The 19,250-nt window shown below is 55.8% G+C and overlaps 2 protein-coding genes across 2 annotated transcripts; one reads left to right on the top strand and one right to left on the bottom strand.

The window, feature by feature from the left end:
- The first annotated feature begins 450 nt into the window (after nt 1–450).
- On the top strand, nt 451–5,754 carry LOC120674104 (protein trichome birefringence-like 38). The gene is made up of 5 exons (XM_039955219.1): nt 451–930; nt 1,042–1,213; nt 4,688–4,863; nt 4,983–5,141; nt 5,242–5,754. The coding sequence occupies exons 1-5, from the start codon at nt 530–532 to the stop codon at nt 5,531–5,533; spliced, it is 1,200 nt and encodes a 399-aa protein (XP_039811153.1). The 5' UTR covers nt 451–529; the 3' UTR covers nt 5,534–5,754.
- A 146-nt stretch (nt 5,755–5,900) lies between these two features.
- Nucleotides 5,901–11,685, bottom strand: LOC120674103 (protein CHUP1, chloroplastic-like). Its single transcript, XM_039955218.1, has 6 exons — nt 10,282–11,685; nt 8,498–8,629; nt 8,226–8,407; nt 8,021–8,135; nt 6,558–6,692; nt 5,901–6,331 (listed from the first exon to the last, which is right to left on the bottom strand). Exons 1-6 carry the CDS (start codon nt 11,443–11,445, stop codon nt 6,200–6,202), a joined length of 1,860 nt encoding a protein of 619 aa, XP_039811152.1. The 5' UTR covers nt 11,446–11,685; the 3' UTR covers nt 5,901–6,199.
- Between the last annotated feature and the right edge of the window lie 7,565 nt (nt 11,686–19,250).

Genomic DNA, 19,250 nt, shown 5'->3' with positions numbered 1-19,250 from the left:
AGCTGAGTCACGCCACGGCGCATGGCGTGACTCAGTCGCGCCAACGCATGTGGCGCGACTCAGTCTTGCCACGTCAACTGCCTGGCCGCGGGCGTTCAGCGTGGCAGCTTAGTCGCGCCAAAGCATGTGGCGCGACTCTTCAGGGAGTCGCGCCATGGAGCTTGGCGCGATCAAAAGGGATAGTTTTTGAAAATTTAGATCTGCCTGAGTTATTATTAGAATATTAGATTAAAAAGGATTAAAAAAATTCCAGAGCGGGGCAGCAAAAGGTTTCTGGTTTTCCCCTCCACTCCACGCCGCAGGCCCCAGCGGCCAGCGACAGTCCGAGAATCCAACCGGAGATATATTTCCGGCCGGCCAGAGCCTACAGAGAAAGGTAGCTGACAAGCCCAGGATAAAGGCGTAAAACCCGTCGCTCTCCTTATTATAAAGCTCGCCGCGCCGGCCCCTCTCCGTCCGCCACCCCAGTCACCCACCACCAAGGCCCAGCCAGCTCGCCACTGATTCCTCACTCCGCAGCGCCCGCGCAATGGCGGCGCCCGAGCCGCGGCGGCTGCGCCTGCTGCCCCTCCTCGCCGCGGCCGTGGCGTGCTGCCTGCTGCGCGCGTGCGGCGGCGGCGCCGCCGCCGCCGGGGCGACCACCGGCACGCTCGGCCTCCGCCACAAGCCGCCGAGGCAGCAGCACAACAGCACGCGGCACGCCGGCGGCGGGCGCCCCCGGGGCCGCGCCGGCGCAGCAGGCGGCCCCGGCACGGGCATGGCGTCTTGCAACCTGTTCCAGGGCGGCTGGGTGTACGACGACTCGCTGCCGATGTACGACGCGGCGGGGTGCCCCTTCGTGGAGCCGGAGTTCGACTGCCAGAAGTACGGCCGCCCCGACAAGCAGTACCTCAAGTACCGGTGGCGCCCGGCCTCCTGCGAGCTCCCGAGGTACGTGCGCGCGCCCCCGTCTATCCATCTATCATTCTATCTGTGCGGAGCAACGAGTGCCGCGCTGAGACCAACGGCGGCGCGCCGCCATTTTCGCCGGCGATGCCGCAGGTTCAACGGGCAGGACCTCCTGAGCCGATGGAAGGGGAAGAAGGTACTGTTCGTGGGGGACTCCATCAGCCTGAACCAGTGGGAGTCGCTGGCGTGCATGCTGCGCGCGGCGGCGCCGGCCTCCAAGGTCGCCTACACCAGGGGCAACCCCGTCTCCACCGTCACGTTCCAGGTGCGCACACGTACCGCGCCTCCCCCCGCCGTCCCGCCCCGTGCAGCCTACTATATACCGGTACCCCGTGTCTCGTTTGGATCAGCGCGAAATGGAAACGAAACCACAACGGCTGGACCCAGTACAGTTCCATTCCGTTTTGCTTCTCCTCATTCCATTTCAGTGAGAGTTGCACGGATGGAATGGATAGCCAGGCCAACGTTCCGGCAACTTTTTGGGCGAAAAGAGAATGTATGGGCCGGAAGGTTTTAATTATATTTGTTAACGGAGCTTGTGTTTATCAAGTTATTTAATGGCGGCGCGAAATAGGCAAAGGCGCAAGCTTTTGGAAAGGCTTCTTTGTGCCTCTCTGCCTGTGGCCTGTGCTGTCCTTTTGGGAGCTCCGGCCGCAGGTGTTCGGGCGATACCGGTATGGCTGGGCGTTCGGGTTACCCGAAAAATTCGGGTCGGGTTTTTCGGGTTTGAAAAATTTCGGGTTTTGAAAACTACAACCCGAAATTTGCTAAAAATAATCGAAACCCGACATTTCGGGTACCCGATAATTCGGGTTCGGGTTCGGGTTTTACCCGAACAACCCGAACTATCCTAGACTCTGCAATACACCGCGGCTCCTCGCTCGCGGTTGACCAAGCAGGCAGGCAACCCGCGCGGCCGGCTCGACGCCGTCCCTCCCTGCGTGCGTTGCGGCCGATTGGCGCTCGCGGAGGGGGGGCGCGTACTCGGGCTGTTGCCGCCGCCGAAGCCCCACCAGCTCGCGGGACTGCATGAGCAAAAGCTGAGGGGCGTGGAGGAGGCAGATCTGGCGAGGGAATCGGAGAAGGACGCGAGGGCGAGGAGGAGGAGATTGGAGAGGCGGAGGAGCTTCAAGATGCGCCTGGGCGGTGGGCGCGGTGGCGGCGGCCGGCGTGCGCCCGGGCGGGGGGCGTGATGGAGGCGGCCGGCAGGCGCTTGGGCTGGGGCGCGGTGGCGGCGGCCGGCGGGCCCTGGGCGGTGGCGGCGGCCGGCGGGCCCTGGGCGACGCCGGGGAGAAAGGACCCTCGCCGCCTCGAGCTCGGGGGCCTGCACGGCTGCACCTGCACGCTCGGTCGCTCGGTGGCGGGCGGTGGCGCGGTGGGCACTGGCGCACTGCCGGTGGCGCCGGGCGGTGGCGCGGGGCCAGCTGGGCGACGCGCCGTGGTGTGGGGGCGGCGGCGGGGCACTGGGGTCGGGGGGTGTCGTGCTGTGTGCGTGCGGTGCGGGGGCCGGGGTCTTGGGCTTGGGGCGCTAGGGTTAGTAGCCTGGTGGGCTGGTGCCGTGGCCGTGGTGGGCTGGTGGCCTGTTGGGCTGGGCTGCCTGCAAAAATGAACAAACATATTTGAGTTGGGCTGTTTTTCGGGTAGTTCGGGTACTGTGGCCCAATACCCGAATTACCCGTAATAATTTCGGGTACCGTGGGTTAGAACCCGAATTAAGGTTCGGGTTTTTCGAGTTCGGATTTTTCGGGTTCAGGCTCAAGTTTTTCGGGTTCGGTTTTCGGGTTTCGGGTATTTTGCCCACCCATAGATACCGGTGGAGCGGCGCTCTTGTCTGGCGCGGATGGAGACGGGTGCCGCCAATGGCACCGCGCCACCACCACCCACCGGCGGCGGCAGAGAGCGCTCGCGCTCACATCCGGACGCGCGCGGCTGCTCGCTCATGTGCGCGGGAGGTGGCGGCGGCGGAGGGGGGGTGTGGATTGGGCGATCATGGGCGCTCGTGGGGGGTCCGTGACGGCAGAACACGCCATGGCCCCGGGGGGGACAGCACCGAGCGGCGCATGCGCATCATTGCCCCGTGCCGCCTTTTTCGCCTGACGTTTTGCTGATCCGTGATCCGCGAGCAAGGGTCAACCTGCTGGATGATCCTGCGTCCTCGGTCCTCTAGTTGCAGCCTGTTTTTATACATGCGCGTGGATCGAGTAGACTAGCTGCAGAGAATCGGCACAGGGAGTTCATCGGCCGACCAGATTGGTTGAGCAGGGTGCGTGCTCTCTGGATGTTAGGCCGCTTTTAGTTTGCGAAAAGTTGGGTGAAAAGTCACTGTAGTACGTTTCGTTGCTACTTGACAAATAATGTCTAATCATAAACTAATTAGGTTTAAAAGATTCATCTCGTGCTAATTAGTTAAACTGTGTAATTATTTATTTTTTTAACTACATTTAATACTTCATGCATGTGTCGAAAGATTCGATGTGACGGGTACGGAAAATTTTTGGGAACTAAACGGGGCCTTAATATAGACTTGTTTGGTAGCAGCAGACATGGCATCTGCCCTACTTTAACCGGACCGTGTTTCCATCAAAGCCAAGCACTACTAGTAGTGCACTGCCGCAGTGAACCACCATATTGCACGCCGCACTGGCCGGTGATACACGGAGCGACAGACAAAGCAGGATTTATGGATGGAGATGCCTGATTGTCTGAATCGTAGTACGCCTAAGGGATGTGATGTGCAGCGGTGACTTTCGCTGGGGAGCCTGCAGTTTCTAGCTTGTGTCCAAAAGCAGCCAACCAACCCATCTAGACGACGTGGTACCGAAAGTAACCGGTGCCGCGCTTACATCGTACTGGGGATTCGTATACTTCGGTACAAAACCGAAGCAAGTAGCTGATCTTGCAGGCGTTGCTATGAACTAGAACTACCCTAGAGAAACATTGTAGCCCGCGGCGTCTGTTCATTGCATCGGACGTCAACGTAGTAGCATTTTTCAGATGGCCAGGACAGCTCAACCACTCCTTCCTGTCTAGTGGGATTGCAGTCGTTCGTCCTCTCCCGCCAATAATCTCACATTCTGACCTGCCTTTTCCTATCATGCCTAGCACACTATTCCTTTAGCGCACGCAAGCCGAGAAAAAAAATTTCCATGAAGTTCATAATAAAATTTATTTGCAAAATTTTTTTAGTGATGGGTATATTTTTTGCAATGAATCTAATAACGGTAATTAATCTAATAACAGACAGTAAAAAGAAATGAAAACAGAAAATATAGCAGTTCTCCTGCCACTTCGTTTCAAAAAAAAATATAGCAAAGCTCAGTACGGCCATGCGGGCCTCACAGTTCCTTGCCATCTGCCGTCGCTTGGCCCCATCCGGGCATCATCGCCGTGCTACGGCACGGCAGCAGTGACGTCGCATCCGCTGCTCCAGTCCGGCGACGCACAGTTTAGTAGCCGCCGCAGACGCGGACCAGCAGAGATATTTCTCGCCAACGGCTGCAGTACTGGACCAGCGCTCGCACCCGCCAGTGTCCGCTGCACCGGCGCCGACACTTTGGAGCTTTGTGCATGCATGCCGATCGGTTCGGTACGGTGCTCCGGCGACGTACACGGTAGGAGAAGATCGGCGTCTCAATGCGGCGCGCACGGCGGCGGCGGATCCGGCCAAAAGTTCGCTCGCCGATCGGCGATCGCCGGGGCCGCACCGCACGCCAGCTAACGTGCGGGTGTCTGGTCGCAGGACTACGGGGTGTCGGTGGCCTACTACCGGAGCACCTACCTCGTGGACATCGCCGAGGAGCCCGTCGGCCGGGTGCTCAAGCTCGACTCCATCACCGCCGGCGGCGCGTGGCTCGGCGCCGACGTCCTCGTCTTCAACACGTGGCACTGGTGGACGCACACCGGCAGGGACCAGCCGTATGTGGATCGAGGGCACCCCCCTGCTGTCATTTGAGTTTTCTTTCTTTCCTTTTTTTTTTTGTTTAGAGAAGAACTGTACTGACATTTGCCATCGTTCTCATGGTGTGATCATCCAGGTGGGACTACGTGCAAGACGGAGGGCAGGTGATGAAGGACATGGACCGGCTCACGGCCTTCTCCAAGGGGATGTCCACATGGGCCAGGTGGGTCGACTCCAACGTCGACACATCCAGGACCAAGATCTACTTCCAGGGCATCTCTCCGACCCACTACAAGTAAGGAACCCATCAAAGCCCAACTCAACATCGAAGCCCAAAACATGAATAGCCCAGCTGGACCGACCCCGACACCGACGCGCTGTTTGTTTGTTTGCAGCGGAGCCGACTGGGGCGAGGGCTCGCGGAGCTGCGCGCAGCAGACGCAGCCGGTAGCCGGGTCGTCGTACCCGGCGGGCCCGGTGCCGGCGCAGGCCGCCGTGAGGGCGGCGCTCGGCCGCATGTCGAAGCCGGTGTACCTGCTCGACGTGACGCTGCTGTCGCAGCTCAGGCGGGACGGGCACCCGTCGGCCTACAGCGGCGGGCACCCGGGCAACGACTGCAGCCACTGGTGCCTCGCCGGCGTGCCCGACGCGTGGAACCAGATCCTCTACGCGTCGCTCCTCGTATAGGACCCCCGGGAAGAACAGAATCGCATACTATACCGGCTGATCCAATTGGTGGCGCAAGCTATATAGCCATTTCCCATTTTCTTTTGGTGCCATTATTGTTTCATAATCTTGTTTGGGGAGTATTTAAATTGGCGATTCAGCATCAAAGTCATGTACTACTACAGAGGATGGATTTTCTTTGCTCTTCGATAGGACAACCGAAAATGAGATGTCTGATGGCAGCAAGTGGTCACGACTTACGGACAGGCAAAATCCGCTGAACGTGACGAGTTATGCCTGAAGCTCGATGCAGCTCCAAGACAATATTCAGAAAGCACTGAAACTGAGCACATTTCCTGGATGTGAATAGAATCTAACTAGCACCATATAAGAGGCGATGACACACAAATAGCTTCAGGGTTTGTAGAGCTACTAATCACAACTTTTGATAGAAACAGGCATCACATTCAGAGGAATGAAAAGATTTCTCAAAAAAAAAAAGAACAAAGGCTGCCCATTAGCTACAGTACCGAAGCATTTTTACAGCAGAATTGGCATAATCCTCGCAAAAAGGAAGGAAAAAAGAGCAATCAACAAATCATACTATGCCGCTGTGGTGACGACGAGGTGATGGGTGTGTGTTACACACACATCGATCAACCATACGAGGACGTAATGCTCCGATGTTCAATTCCTAGCAACGAGCCTGTGCTGCCGCAGATGACGGTTCTGGCTCTGCCGTTGCATCCGGCACATGGACGCCTTCTCCTTGAGCTCCTGGAAGGCTCGCATGGTGTCCACGTCGAATCCACCCGCAAACTGCACGAAGCAAGGACCAAGGGAGTGTGGAGTGTTTTAGTGCGGCTGTAGTGATACAAACATTGATGTATGAATTCTTTTTTCTGGTATACTGCAGTGTGTGTGTGTGTGTGTGTGTGTGTGTGTGTGTGTGTGTGTGTGTGTGAGAGAGAGAGAGAGAGAGAGAGAGAGAGAGAGAGAGAGAGAGAGTATACTGCTTATTACAAGAACCAAGCATGCATGTTACCTGGTGTACTCTGAAGGCGAACCGTACTCCTTGCAGCATCAGTTCCTCCTCTTCGGGGCCTCCCTCGATCGCCTCGAGCTCAGAGGAAACCCGTTTCAGGTACTTCCTCGCCAGCTTCACCGACTGGAGTTTGATCTGCATGCATATCACAGTACGCGATCTATTTGGAATCATGTGGCCACAATAATAAGCCCGGAGTATGCCCATGTGGTGCAAAAACAGCAGCAGCTACGAAATGAAACTCTTGGCCATATTTCACCTAGCACCATACTGCACGTTCAGTCAAATGCAAAGGCAGCATGCTGAACTTGCAGTGAGATGCAAGACAGGAGAGTACGCCCCATCCACGAATTCATTTTGGGTCTGGGAGATGGTCCAGGTCGAGTGGAAGGAAGCAGATGCACAACTACCCGGCGTAAGTACGGCGCAACCAACCTAATTCAGTACAGACGTACAGTGGACCTGCTGACCATGCATCACTCCGGAACCCGGGTGCAGATCCAAGGGGTCATTTTTCTAGTATTTTCGTTGATGAATCGAAGGGTCACGGCACCGCACGACTTCACAGCACACGCAGCCCATCCAAGCAAACAGACCAGAGTCCGTGGCACACCAACAGCTGACGCGGTGGCAGGGGCGCATGCCGCGCCACCGCTGTCCATGGCGCCCTGCCGAGCCCGGCAGTAGCAGCGGACTGGAAACAGCAGGGCGCGCCGCCGAGTCTCTCTACTCTACCACCGCTACCGCTAGGCGCTAGCGCCATTGGCTGCGCATGGCTCCTTCGCCGGCCGCGAACAGATCGGGCGGGGGCCACGTTTGACGAGGCCCCCGATTCCCGCACCCGTGCCCCGCCCGCCCCAGCTCAGCCAGCCGAACCAACCGACGCCGCGCGGAACGGACACGGCCGACGGATCCCGCGGCGTGGCGGGCTTTTGTTCCCTAGCTGTTGCCGCAGCGGCAGGCGAGAGGCGAGGGCGGAGCACGGGCGCTCGGCGCGGCACGCTCACGGGATGCCGCCGCGCGCGGCTCACGTGCACCGTGGCACGCCCCCACGCCGGCCGAAAGCGACCACGCTTCCTCCTGCTGGCGCCCGGCCCCGACGGGCGGCCCTGGCCCTGGCCGTACGCGAGTGGGGAGAACCGGAGAATGCCGACGCATCCCAAATTTCCACCTCGTGTTGCGTCTACGGGCACGTGAACCAGCAGTAGGTAGCAGAGGCGTGCTGGATCACGCGCGGGCGGGCGATCTCGCCGCCACGACGCTACTTGCGCGTACGTGACACCCCGACATACATGTGCGGGCGGCATCCCAAAGGAAAAGTTCTGTGCCGCGTAGTACTAGCTTGTGTTTGTCCTCTCGAGAACGTAGAATTCACTCTCCAGCGCGCTCTGCGCTGTACTACAGTGTCTACTGCGAGGCTGCCCCACGGCGAGTAAATGGGACGACGGGAGGAGGTCAGTTACCTGGCTGACGATGCCGGCGTCCTGCTTCATCCACTCCCACGGGATCTGGAACCGGGCGTACCGGCTCGTGGCGGCGTCCCGGATGCGGGCCAGGTTGTACACGCCGTGCTCCAACCTGAGATTCATTCAATCAAAGAAGAGCATTAGAAGAAGCGAAAAAAACACCGTGGCGCCGCCGCCGCGATTCGTAGCTACGGTAGCTTACTTCTCGAAGAGCGCCTGCATCTTCTTGAGCGCCGCGGCGCAGGGCTGCCGGGCGTCGTCGCGGAAGGCGGCGGCCTGCCCCTCCAGCTTCTTGAGGTCGCAGTAGCCGAACGCCGCCTCGCGGAGCGCGTCCGCCTTGTGCTCCGGCCACTCGAAGTGCTTCAGCACCGCGCGCTCGTCCACCTGCACGCGCGAGTGGATCAGCAACCGCCGGCCGGTGGAAGGATGATTGCGCATCAGCCCGATCGCCCGGGCTGATGATAGTAAACGCACCAGGCGCGAGAGCTCGTCGTCGAGCCACTTGACGAAGCTGACGACGTCCTCGATGTCCACGAACGCCGCGCCCTCCACCTCCTTGATCAGGAACCGGATGAAGTCGCCCTGCCTCTCCACGTCCGACTTGATCTGCCGAGCAAAGTCAGTCACCGTCAGTTCCCCAGCATTTAGCACTGGATCGTTTTCTACGATCAGCTTCGAATCACTAGCCGCGTACTGCTAACTTCATTGAGATCCAAGTCAGCCGGAGCGAAGCACTAATGCATGGCAACACTTGAGTACGATTAACCTGAGGCCGTATCTAACGCATCTAGGCCTCGTTTGGTTCGAGCTAGGATTTTAGTGTGGTAATGAATAGTGACATTTTGACTGTTAATTATGATGTCAAACAAAAACAGTTAAAAAACCAACTCCAGAACCCCCACGCTAGTGACCATGAAGAATCTAATAAAACCTTTGACCGCGCAATTAGAGGATGGTTACTGTAACATCACTATAGCCAATTATCGATTAATTACCGTCATTAGATTCGTCGCGAAAAATTATACTCATCCCTAAAAAAATTTTACAAATAGACTTCATTTAGTACTTCATACATGCAAGATTCTATTTTCGGAAAACTTACACGCTATTTTTGTAGAATGACAAACACGACCCTAGTAAGCTCATGCTCATTTGAATGGAGGCATATCCGGTGCAATCACCGAACTGGTGAAAGCACCGTGAAAGCAAACTAAAAAGGTCTTCAAAAAATTCTGAAAAATCATGAATGTACATCTCGGTCTACCCCATCTACATATAAATTTCCACGATCAAATTCATCTTACACTTGCAGTTACAAAAAAGACAAATTTTCTGACAATCATTAACGTTCAAATGCAGTCCAAATTTGTCTTTTTTGTAACTGTTAGAGTAAGATGAATTTGATCATGAAATTTTATATGTAGATGGGGTAGACCGAGATGTACATTCATGATTTTTTTCAGAATTTTTTGAAACCTTTTTAGTTTGCTTTCACGGTGCTTTCACCAGTTCGGTGATTGCACCGGATATGCCTCCCATTTGAATGATGCAGACCAAGCCTTCACGGCGTTCCGGTTGGCCCCACCTGGCAGCATGACCCGTCCACCTCAGGTTCCGTACACCTGTTCCTGCTCCAAGTTTAACTGCTGCCTGTACTCTACTACTACTACCACCACACTACCACACTAACCATTCCTTCAGACATTCAGAGGAGCTCGCCATCGCTGCTTCATATCAGCATCCAGCGGGCAACGCCACGTCGCCAATGCAGCCTGGAGGGCATGGGCATCAGAACAAAATCTAGGGCTCTTGCAGTCTCGCCTTTGGAATTTCTGACATGGACATCGAGGATAGCTCGACAGGGTGTGAGAAGAAAACGGGTGGTCTCCGGCTCTCCGTTTCATTTGCTGCATGGATAAAGTCCTAAAGATTTGGCAGGAATGGCAGAGCATGCACGCGCTGCGTTCACCGCCTAGGCTATAACTAACCGTACCCGCCAACCAAACCGCTTGTAACCTTGCAATTAACGACGGAGAACGACGCCTCCACTGTTGCATGACTGTGTTACCAACCAGTAGCCTCTCCTCCTGTACCACCACCACGAAGCATCCTTCGAGCCGTTCCAACAGTGGTTAGCCGCTGGGGAGGACGGCAACCTAATGCATGGCTTTAATGTAGCTGCGTACCGGTGGTTGTCGCGCGGTTCTTATACTAGAAAGCGAAAAAAAATGCAGAGGTGATGCTTCAGCTGTACGCACCGCGAGGAGGTGGGCCGACCGGTTCTCGATCTCGCCGATCATGTCGCGCGCCGCCGCCACGCCGCCGCCGCTCGCCGCGTCGCAAGCGGCGGCGCCGTCCCGCTTGGACTCCCTCCGCATCAGCGAGTGGTAGAACTCCACCACCTCCGGCACGCGCCTCACGCATTGCCCCGGCGACGCCCCCGCCGCGGGCGGGAACGCCGCACCGAGCGGCCTCCTCGCCGGAAGGGGAGGGGGAGGGGGAGGCGGGGGCGGGGCGGCGGGTGAAGAAGCGGAGGGCGAGGGGCGCTTGGTCGTGCCGCGCGGCGGTGGAGGTGGAGGAGGAGGGCAGGGCGGGGGAGGCGGGGGTATCGGGGGCAGCTTCGAGAGCTCCGGAACGCGGGGTCGCGGCGCGGCCGCTGCGTCCGAGGACGAGCGGGAGTACGATGATGGCGAGGCCGACGTGGAGGACGACGGCGAGGGTGGCGACGAACTTTCGGGCGAGGGGGTCGACGAGGCCGAGAAGTAGGACTTAAACGGCGGCTGAGGCGGTGGCGGGATGCACGGCCGCTCAGCTGCCGGTTGAGCTAAAGTCGCGTGACGTGGCGCGGCGCTGGAGGTCTCGAGATGCTCGTTCGACGCCGAAGCGGACGAGGAGCAGTCATCGGCCACAGCCGCCGCTGCCGCTTCTTCCTGCTGCCTCCTCAGCTCGGCCACCTCCTTCTCCATCTCGACGATCCTCTGCTTCCTGCTCGTGACCTCGAGCGCGGCGGCGTCGAGATCGGCGCACAGGCGCGCGTTCTCGGCCTCGAGCCGGTCCGCGGTCTCCCTGCACCTCTCGAGCTCGGCCCTCTTGGCCGCGAGCTCGGCCTCCAGGAACGGCACGACGGCGACGGTCTCCTTGAGGATCTTGTGCTCCAGCAGCTCGACGCGGAGGCGCGCCTCCCGCTCCTGGAGCTGCTCGATGGCGCGCAGCAGCTCGGCGACCTGCGGCGGCGCGCGGGCGGCGGGGCGGACCTGCGCGGACGAGCGCGGGAAGTAGGAGCCGAAGGACCGCGCGAGCGCCGACGCCTTGGACGGCGCCGGGCCGCAGGGCGACGAGGGCGCCCGCGACGGGGACGCCGGCTCCGGCGACTTGGGGCTGCGCTGGAAGCCCATGGCCGCCTTGACGCGCCCGGCCACCATGGCGGCGAGCGAACGAGGACGCGAGCGCGGCGACTGTTCAAACCGTGCAGCACGAGACGTGCGCTGGTTTAGTGCTGCGGCGGCGGTGGCGGTGCTGCTCCGCAGGGTTACCGCTCGCCGCGGGGTATAAGCGGGCAGGCGCGGGGGCTCGGCGTCCGAGGAACGGGCCTTTGGGTTGGGTTTGGAAAGGGGGTGGCGCGGGTGTGAGCGCGAATACGCAGCAGCGGCCGATGCCCGATGGTGTATCTGTTATCTAATCCGCCGGGGACGGGCATGTGGAGGGGACCAACGGACCAGCGTGAGCGGAGCGAGTAGGGACGCAGGAGTGACAGCGAACGCAGGCTGCGCGCCGCTACTGCGCTACACGTCAAACGTCCGTCGACGCGCGGGCATGCATGCGATCGGTGCACCTCCGCCGTGCTGAGCACCAAAAGCTCTGAAAAAAAGGAGAAAATTTCGGTATCAACAAGTCGATGACACTGCTATCTGTCTCCTAATAAAGGCCGGTCGACCAAGCCCAGCAGCAGGGTCCAAAAGGAAAAAGGACCAGTGCACTGTGCACCTTAGACCTTGTTTTTTGTTTTATGTATTATCTCGAAGAAAAAAGAGATGTGGTTGCATGTCAGACGCTAGCGGATGTGAGAGCGCCGGCCTCCGCCATCGAGCATCGGATTTGGCTAGTTCACGGTCGACTCTAAGGAGAGGTTCGTTACGGGGTCGACCTTCCGACCATTATTTTTTTCTCTTTTTATTAAGTTTTTTGTCGTTTTGTGATAAAAAAATTTAAGAAAAATTTTCAAGGAAAACTTGAAGGGGCAGAAAAAATTTCAATTTTTTTTGGAGAGATAGAAAATTTTTCAAGAAAAAATTAAAAAATGGTTGACAAAATTTCAAGAAAAATTTGAAAAAGATGGAAAAGAAAAAATGACGGAAGAAAATTTGAAAGAAAAAATTTACGAAATAAATTGAAAAAAATTGAAGAGAAAAAATTTGCATAAAAAAAAGAAAAAAAGGGGGAAACCTGGATCTCGCCGCCGCCGGCGCTGGGCGCGAGCGCCGGCCTTCCCCGCCGGCGCCGGGGACGAGCGCCGGCCTCCCGCCGCCGGCCCGCCGGATTCGCCGTGCCGGCCCGCCTCCGGTTGCCATGGAGCAGAGGAAAGGATGGGAGAGAGGAAAGAGGAAAGGGAAACGGGAGAGAGGAAGGGGGAGGGAAAGGGAGCCGCACTGCCGCCACTCTGCACCGCCTCCCTGCACCGTCGCGCCTCCCGGCCATCTACCCACGACGCCATGCCGCGCTGCTCCGGCCTGCCGTTGCCGCTCCACACCTCCCCGCAGCCGTGCCAAGCTGCTCCGACCTGCCGTCGCCGCTCCACGCCTCCTCGCAACCGCCGCCGCACCGCCCAGCATTGGCGGACCTATAGGGTAGTCCATATGGGCCTTGGCATACCCTAAAAATTAGGTCAGGTCCATGTAAAAAAATCCTATCTTCAAACCCATTAGCCCACTATAACTTAGCTGGCAAAAATCCTCTCGTGAGAACTGAACTCCAGTCTCCTCCGAGTCACGCATGACTCGTTGAATGGGTATTTTCAGCTTGAGTTTAGTCAAAACCAAGAACATGAATAAGATTGGTGATAATATTTTGGATGATTGTCTTGTCACATTAATTGGGCTGGATATTTTCTTTGAAAGGGATGAAGATGATATAATGGAGACTTTCATGGCCATGACATTGTAGGCTGGATAGGCACAAGTAGTACAATATTAAGTAGTATTGGAATCTTCTTTGGACTGCTTTTACTTGACGAATTCAAGACAATTTGTTATTTCTTACTTGTATTCCGAAATGCTTGGTGAATTTTTACTATCCTTTACCGAAGTAGAAAATGGATTATTCTGTTTTGTACTTGAAAATTTGGGCACGGCATACCCTATATCAAAAGCCTAGGTCCGCCACTGCCGCCCAGTTGCCGCGCACGAGCTCCGCCAACGGGATGCAGCAGTAAAACAAGGAGACGGAGGAAGGAAGACTAAAAGAGAAGAGAGAAGGATGAAACGAAACAGAAAGGAAAGAGGATATGGATGATATGGGGCCCACCACGTGATCACCTCCGCACAGCGCGATGGAAAAAATCGACCGTGAGATGGCTTAGGGTCTGTTTAGTTCATTTTGCAAAATAATTTTGGTCATTTGAAGTACTAAATGAAGTTTATTTGTAAAACTTTTTGCATAGATGGGTTGTAAATCGAGAGACGAATCTAATGATGCTAATTAATCCATGATTAATTAATAATTAGCGGATGGTTACTGTAGCATTACTGTTGCAAATCATGGATTAAATAGACTCATTAGAATCGTCTCGCGATTTACAGCCCATCCATGCAAAAAGTTTTGTAAATATATTTCATTTAGTACTTCAAATTAGCAAGATTCATTTTCACTTTAATGCGTTTACGGCTTTTTTGTGTTTATATGTAAAGAACTAAACAGAGCCTTAGAAATGTTCAATGGTTAGGTGCATAGGAAGGTGGTAAAAAGAGTCACATCGGATACTGTAGCACACTGTCGCACTTTTCGTTTGTTTGTGGTAATTGTTGTCCTACCATGATCTAACTAGGCTCAAAAGATTCGTCTCGTCGTGTACATTAAAACTATGCAATTAGTTTTTTTATTTATCTACATTTAATGCTCCATGCATGAGGCAAAAGATTTGATGTGATAGATGAATAGTGAAGTTTGGATAGTGAAATTTTGGAACTAAACACAGCCGTTGGATCGCACATCCACGCTGAGACTCGACAGCTCTATCCAGGCTACTACATGGAGATATACTGATATACTACCTCTGTCCCAAAATATAAACATTTGTTGACTTCTCCTGATCATGTTTGACCATTCATCTTATTCAAAAAATTTATGAAAATATTATTTATTTTATTATGATATGTTTTATCATCATATATATTTGAAGTATATCTTAATTGTTTTTAGTTTTTCTCAAATTTTTTAAATAAGACAAATGGTCAAACATGATCAGCAGAAATCAACAAATACTTATATTTTGGAATGGAGATAGTAGCAATATCCGGTTCCTATAGTACACATCAACTCGCAGTTCATACGGACAACTATATTACTATACTGATGCACTCGTTCCTACAGGCACATGCTTATTATATCAAACTTAAGCATCCCAAGTGCACCAATTTGAGTCTTGATCTAGGAACCCTAGGCCTTCAACCACCGCTACACTTTGGGTCTTTGAAGAAGCCACGGAGGTTTGAGCATGTCTATAAGGTGTCCTCCCTTCGTGTCCACGGGTTAACATGTCCCTGAGCACCTAGGTCATCAATAGAGCAGTCGAGTCACCCTGTGAGTTCGTGTATGACGTTGGAAAGATTTCTCCAATGCTCTTATCCAAGCTCAGACCTCCCCTGCCTGTGTATACCTACAAATACTCCTACATGCTGCGCTTTTCTCCTCTGTGCCATCCAACTAATTATTAGATACTGGACCAACATGCACAAAAGCGACAATCAATCTGTTCGCTGTGCTGGTGCTGGTGGCTGGTGCTGGAGTGGTATGAGAGAAAAATATTGTTGGCTGGAATTGTTTCCACGTCCCACTTCCGTCTTCAAATTTCAGCTCCAGCTTGAATTTTCAAGCTTAGTTTCAACTCTGATGAGGCTCGTGTCGAAACTTGCAGAAACCTCATCTCAATAAAGCAATACCGTTGCTAAAAAGAATAAAGCAATACCAGAAAAAGAAACTGAATTCACAGCAGATAGCGCCGGAGGCAGTTCCATCCTGCCCCATGCCCCCATGTAATGATTGCATCATGGTCCCTGCGCCCGGTAATTAGGACGACGACGTCGCGCCAGGTTGAGTCGAAAAATTGACACTGGCACGTTGGATGGATCTCGTCCTGTCGCTTCCTCTTGGCGTCTCCCCTTCGTGGGTACAAAACGGGTGGACTGGAGGAGGCACCGGACTTTTACAGGTATGCTGAAACCGGGGACCATGGCAGACCTCGCCGTGGAGAAACGCGAGCACTTCCGCTGACACGACGACCCTGTAAAGTTCTGGGCCCGCAAATCAGCGTCAAACATTTTCATAGCCCGTGGACCCTGGAGGAGACACACGTTCTCTCTGCACGTGGGGCCATGGGATCTGCACCAGGTGCCGTGGACCAGGTGAGTGACTGCTGCTCGCCTGCCTACAACGCTCGCACCGCTCGAGTAAATGACTGTTTGGTGATAAACGTGACACGAAGCGCTCCCGTTCCAAAAGATCTTCTGTCTCTCTCTCTTTTTTGCAATGTGCAGTTCAAAACGAAAAATGAAGACCAGTAAAGAAACGAAAAATGAAACAACATAGTATTCAGAGGTTCAAAACGCCGACTCCATACGGCGTTTTCAACCACCACCTACTACTCAAGTCAGCATACAGCAATCTAGACTCTCAAGTCGTTGTTTTCGTTTTAAAGGACAATAAAACCGTTTGGAGCGCAGTCGACCGTCCATCAAAATCATCGAGACCGCGTCGAGATACGGTCCTCCTCGAAATCAAATTCGGTTCAAAACCGGGGCCGGCGACGCGCACGGACGGAACGGGACGGGACGCGGGCGACGGATGGTCCATGCACGCGAGGGCCCCGGAGTTCAATGCCACGGCGGGGCGCAGGCGCGCCGTACTGTCATCGGCTCCTAAGGGCAACGCCGTGTACTGTCATTGGCCCATCGCGCTGCAGGTGCTGGAGCGGTGGCGCCCCCGGTCCGGGCCGGCAGGGAGTCGATCGTGGCGGGTACGCTTGACTTTTTGCGAGGACTGCTGGAGGTGGAGCCACGATCGGCGCGCCCCGGCGCCGGCGGAGGCAGAGCCCGTCCTCGCGAGGCTGGATTTGGAAGCTACGCCCCGGCCGCTCATCGGAGTTACGCTCGCACCCACCCGCCAGCACGCCGTCCTCGGACGCCGCTGGCCGCTGCTACCGCGGGCGCGATCTGTCCCTTTCCGTGGCCGCGCCGCCGTGAACGCGTCGTGTGCGGCGGCAGCGTAAGCCCGGGGGCGCACGCGATCGGTATCGGTCTCCAGTCCTGTGTCGGCACTCGGCCACCGGCCGGCCGGTGCGCGAGGAGCAGCGGAGGGAGATGTGATAGCGTAGCCTGAGCCTTCAGCAACCAGTGACCGGGAGCCGGAGGGAGGGGGTACGCATCGCCCTGGCTAGGATCGCGTAGGCCAGTTCACGAGCCCGGTACGCGCGAGGCCGCGCGGCGGATGGGTGGAATTCATTGCGTCGTTGGGATCGACGGAGCGGAGGGGGGAGACGAGCCGAGCCGGCGAGGCGAGAGGCGACCGCAGCGCCACCATCAATGCGGGCGCGCATCTCAGATCCGTCAACGTGGTGGCGCCCATCCGTGGACGCGACGCAATGGCTCGCGCGCGTGGTCAGCCCCACCCACCGTACTGAATGTGTACTGACGACGCACGCGGACGCATACGCACAAGCACACACACAGCCGCGCCCGCGCCACGGCCGGCTGCGGGAACAATCTTGCTGGATCGATGCCGCCTTGTTGCCGAGCCGGGGGCCTTCTTTTCATGGGCACGCATAGGGCCGATCTTTGCAGCGGAAAACGACACCGGATGACGATGGTCCGAGTCCGTCTGGCGGGCCGGAGGATGCAGCCGAGCTCGTACTGACACGTGGGCCCGGCCGGATTGTCTTCGACGCCCAGCGCTGCCACCTGCCCGTCCATTGGTCTCGCTTCCCACGAGTCCCGGAATGAACTTGTTGGTACCCATGGTATGGCCGGGCCATGGCAGCGCTCGTAACAGAAGGCTTTGGCTGTCGAGGGGGACCAGCTTACGCGCGCGCGCGTGGCTCTGACAGGTCAGGGAGCCACGAGACAATGAAACGAACGTGGCACCATTTATACTATTTCAAGTGATTTTGGTGATTGAATGACAACGCAATCAATGTGACTAATGGTATTGTTAAGTGAACATTTCTAGATCTCAGGGATGAAGTAAAAAGGCCATGCAAAGCAAAACACGAAGAAAGAACTCAAAGAAACGCTGAATTGGACGAGTTCTACTGAAACCAGTAGCACCGGAAGAACCGATGCCCCTAGCATCGGTGCATCCGATGGTTGTCGGAAGATCTGACGCCCTGCTGTGTGGCCAAGTCTGTGCGCCTCTGGAGATTAAGTGAAGCAACAAGTGAAGCACCGGATGAACGGATGTTCCAGAGATGATGTCAAGCGCGCAGGAGCCAAGTCTTCAGCACCGGTTGAACCGGCGATGCATCGGAGCATAGCACCGGTGTAATGACGCCAGCAGAAGAGTTGAGTGCTGTGAGTGACCGGTTTAACCGACGGCTAAACATCGGATGAACCGGTGGTCACTGTGGCAGCTGACAGAAGCTCAACGGCTACTTCGAGTCTGAGAGTGACCGGATGAACCGACGCTACCCCAGGCAGAGGCATCGGTTCATCCGGTGATACGCAGATTTTCTGCTGACCGTTGGAACAACAGCTACAAGACTTGGTGGCCTATATATACGCCTCACCCCGGCCATTTGAAGATTGCTGGAGTTGCTGGACATCCCACACACACCCAAGAACATCTCCAAGCCATACAAGAACATCAAGATAATATCCTTAGCCCTTAGCACACTTTGAGAGTGTTGTGTAAAGGATTAGCTCTTAGTGAGTGAGATTGCAAGGCTTCGAGCCTTTGTGCTGTGGTTCATTAGCGAACTAAAACAAGAGTTTGGTGTGCCGGCACCTTGGAGCGTGAAGCTCGCCGGCAATGTCATCGACCCTCCGACTTGGTGTGGAGCGGCGACGACATCTTTGTGCAGGGGACGTGGAGACCCACATCCTTTGTGGAGAAGCTCCTTAGTGAAACCCGGGGCCAAGGTGACCGTGATTGTGTTCACGGAAGAGACTTGGTGGCCGAGTAGCAATACTCTTAGTGAGTGCTGCAACAACGTGGATGTAGGTGTGCCTTTGTGGCTAACCGAACCACGGGATAAACACCCGCGTCAAGAGTTTGCTATCTCCTATCCCGCTCTTTAAGCTTCCGTATTTCATACTAGCAATTTGTATGCCTTTACTTTCATAGAGTAGTTTCTTGATAGGAAAGGTTATAGGTTGCTAAACTCTTTTGGGATAGAGGTTTCACACTAGAACAATCTAGTTGCACATCTAGATAGCATGTTTTAGTTTAAGTTTTGTGCAAACTAGTTGGAGCGATAGATTTGAGTTTTTATTAGTGCTTAATTTACTCCATCTTCCTCTTAGTCTAGAGTTCCCGATCACTTTCAGACGAGGGCAGCGGAGGACGGTCGATTCCAGCTCGACGTGAGGTGCGGACGTGGGATCTCACTGCCTCAGTATTCTGTAATCACTCGTAACCAACGCCGCGCGGGAGCGGACACGTCAAGGACACACCGCGCGGTTCGGACAGGCGTACTGGACGCCGGGGATTCCCTTCCCTTCCGGCCGGCCGGCCGGTCGCATCACCACCACGTCCGACGCCGCGGCGTGCGCGCGACCGGCGGTCACAGGGCCGGCCCGCGCGATCGCCGCCCGCATGCTTGCTCGGGTTGCCAGTTTGTCACGGCTCGCGAGCCCCGACCGGAGGCGCCGCGTTCTTTGCCGCCAGAGCGGACCAGCGGCCGAGAGCTCTCGCTCGGGCGCGCGGTGAACAGGACGGAGACGGAGCCCCCCACCCACGCAACGGTTGTAGATGAGACCTGTGTGGTGCTGCCGAACGTGGCACCACCACGAAATGCCCCCCA

This window comes from Panicum virgatum, chromosome 5N (assembly GCF_016808335.1).
Source record: "Panicum virgatum strain AP13 chromosome 5N, P.virgatum_v5, whole genome shotgun sequence".
Lineage (NCBI taxonomy): Eukaryota > Viridiplantae > Streptophyta > Magnoliopsida > Poales > Poaceae > Panicum > Panicum virgatum.
The sequence above is the reverse complement of the archived record's forward strand: the minus strand, read 5'-3'. Positions and strand labels throughout refer to the sequence as shown.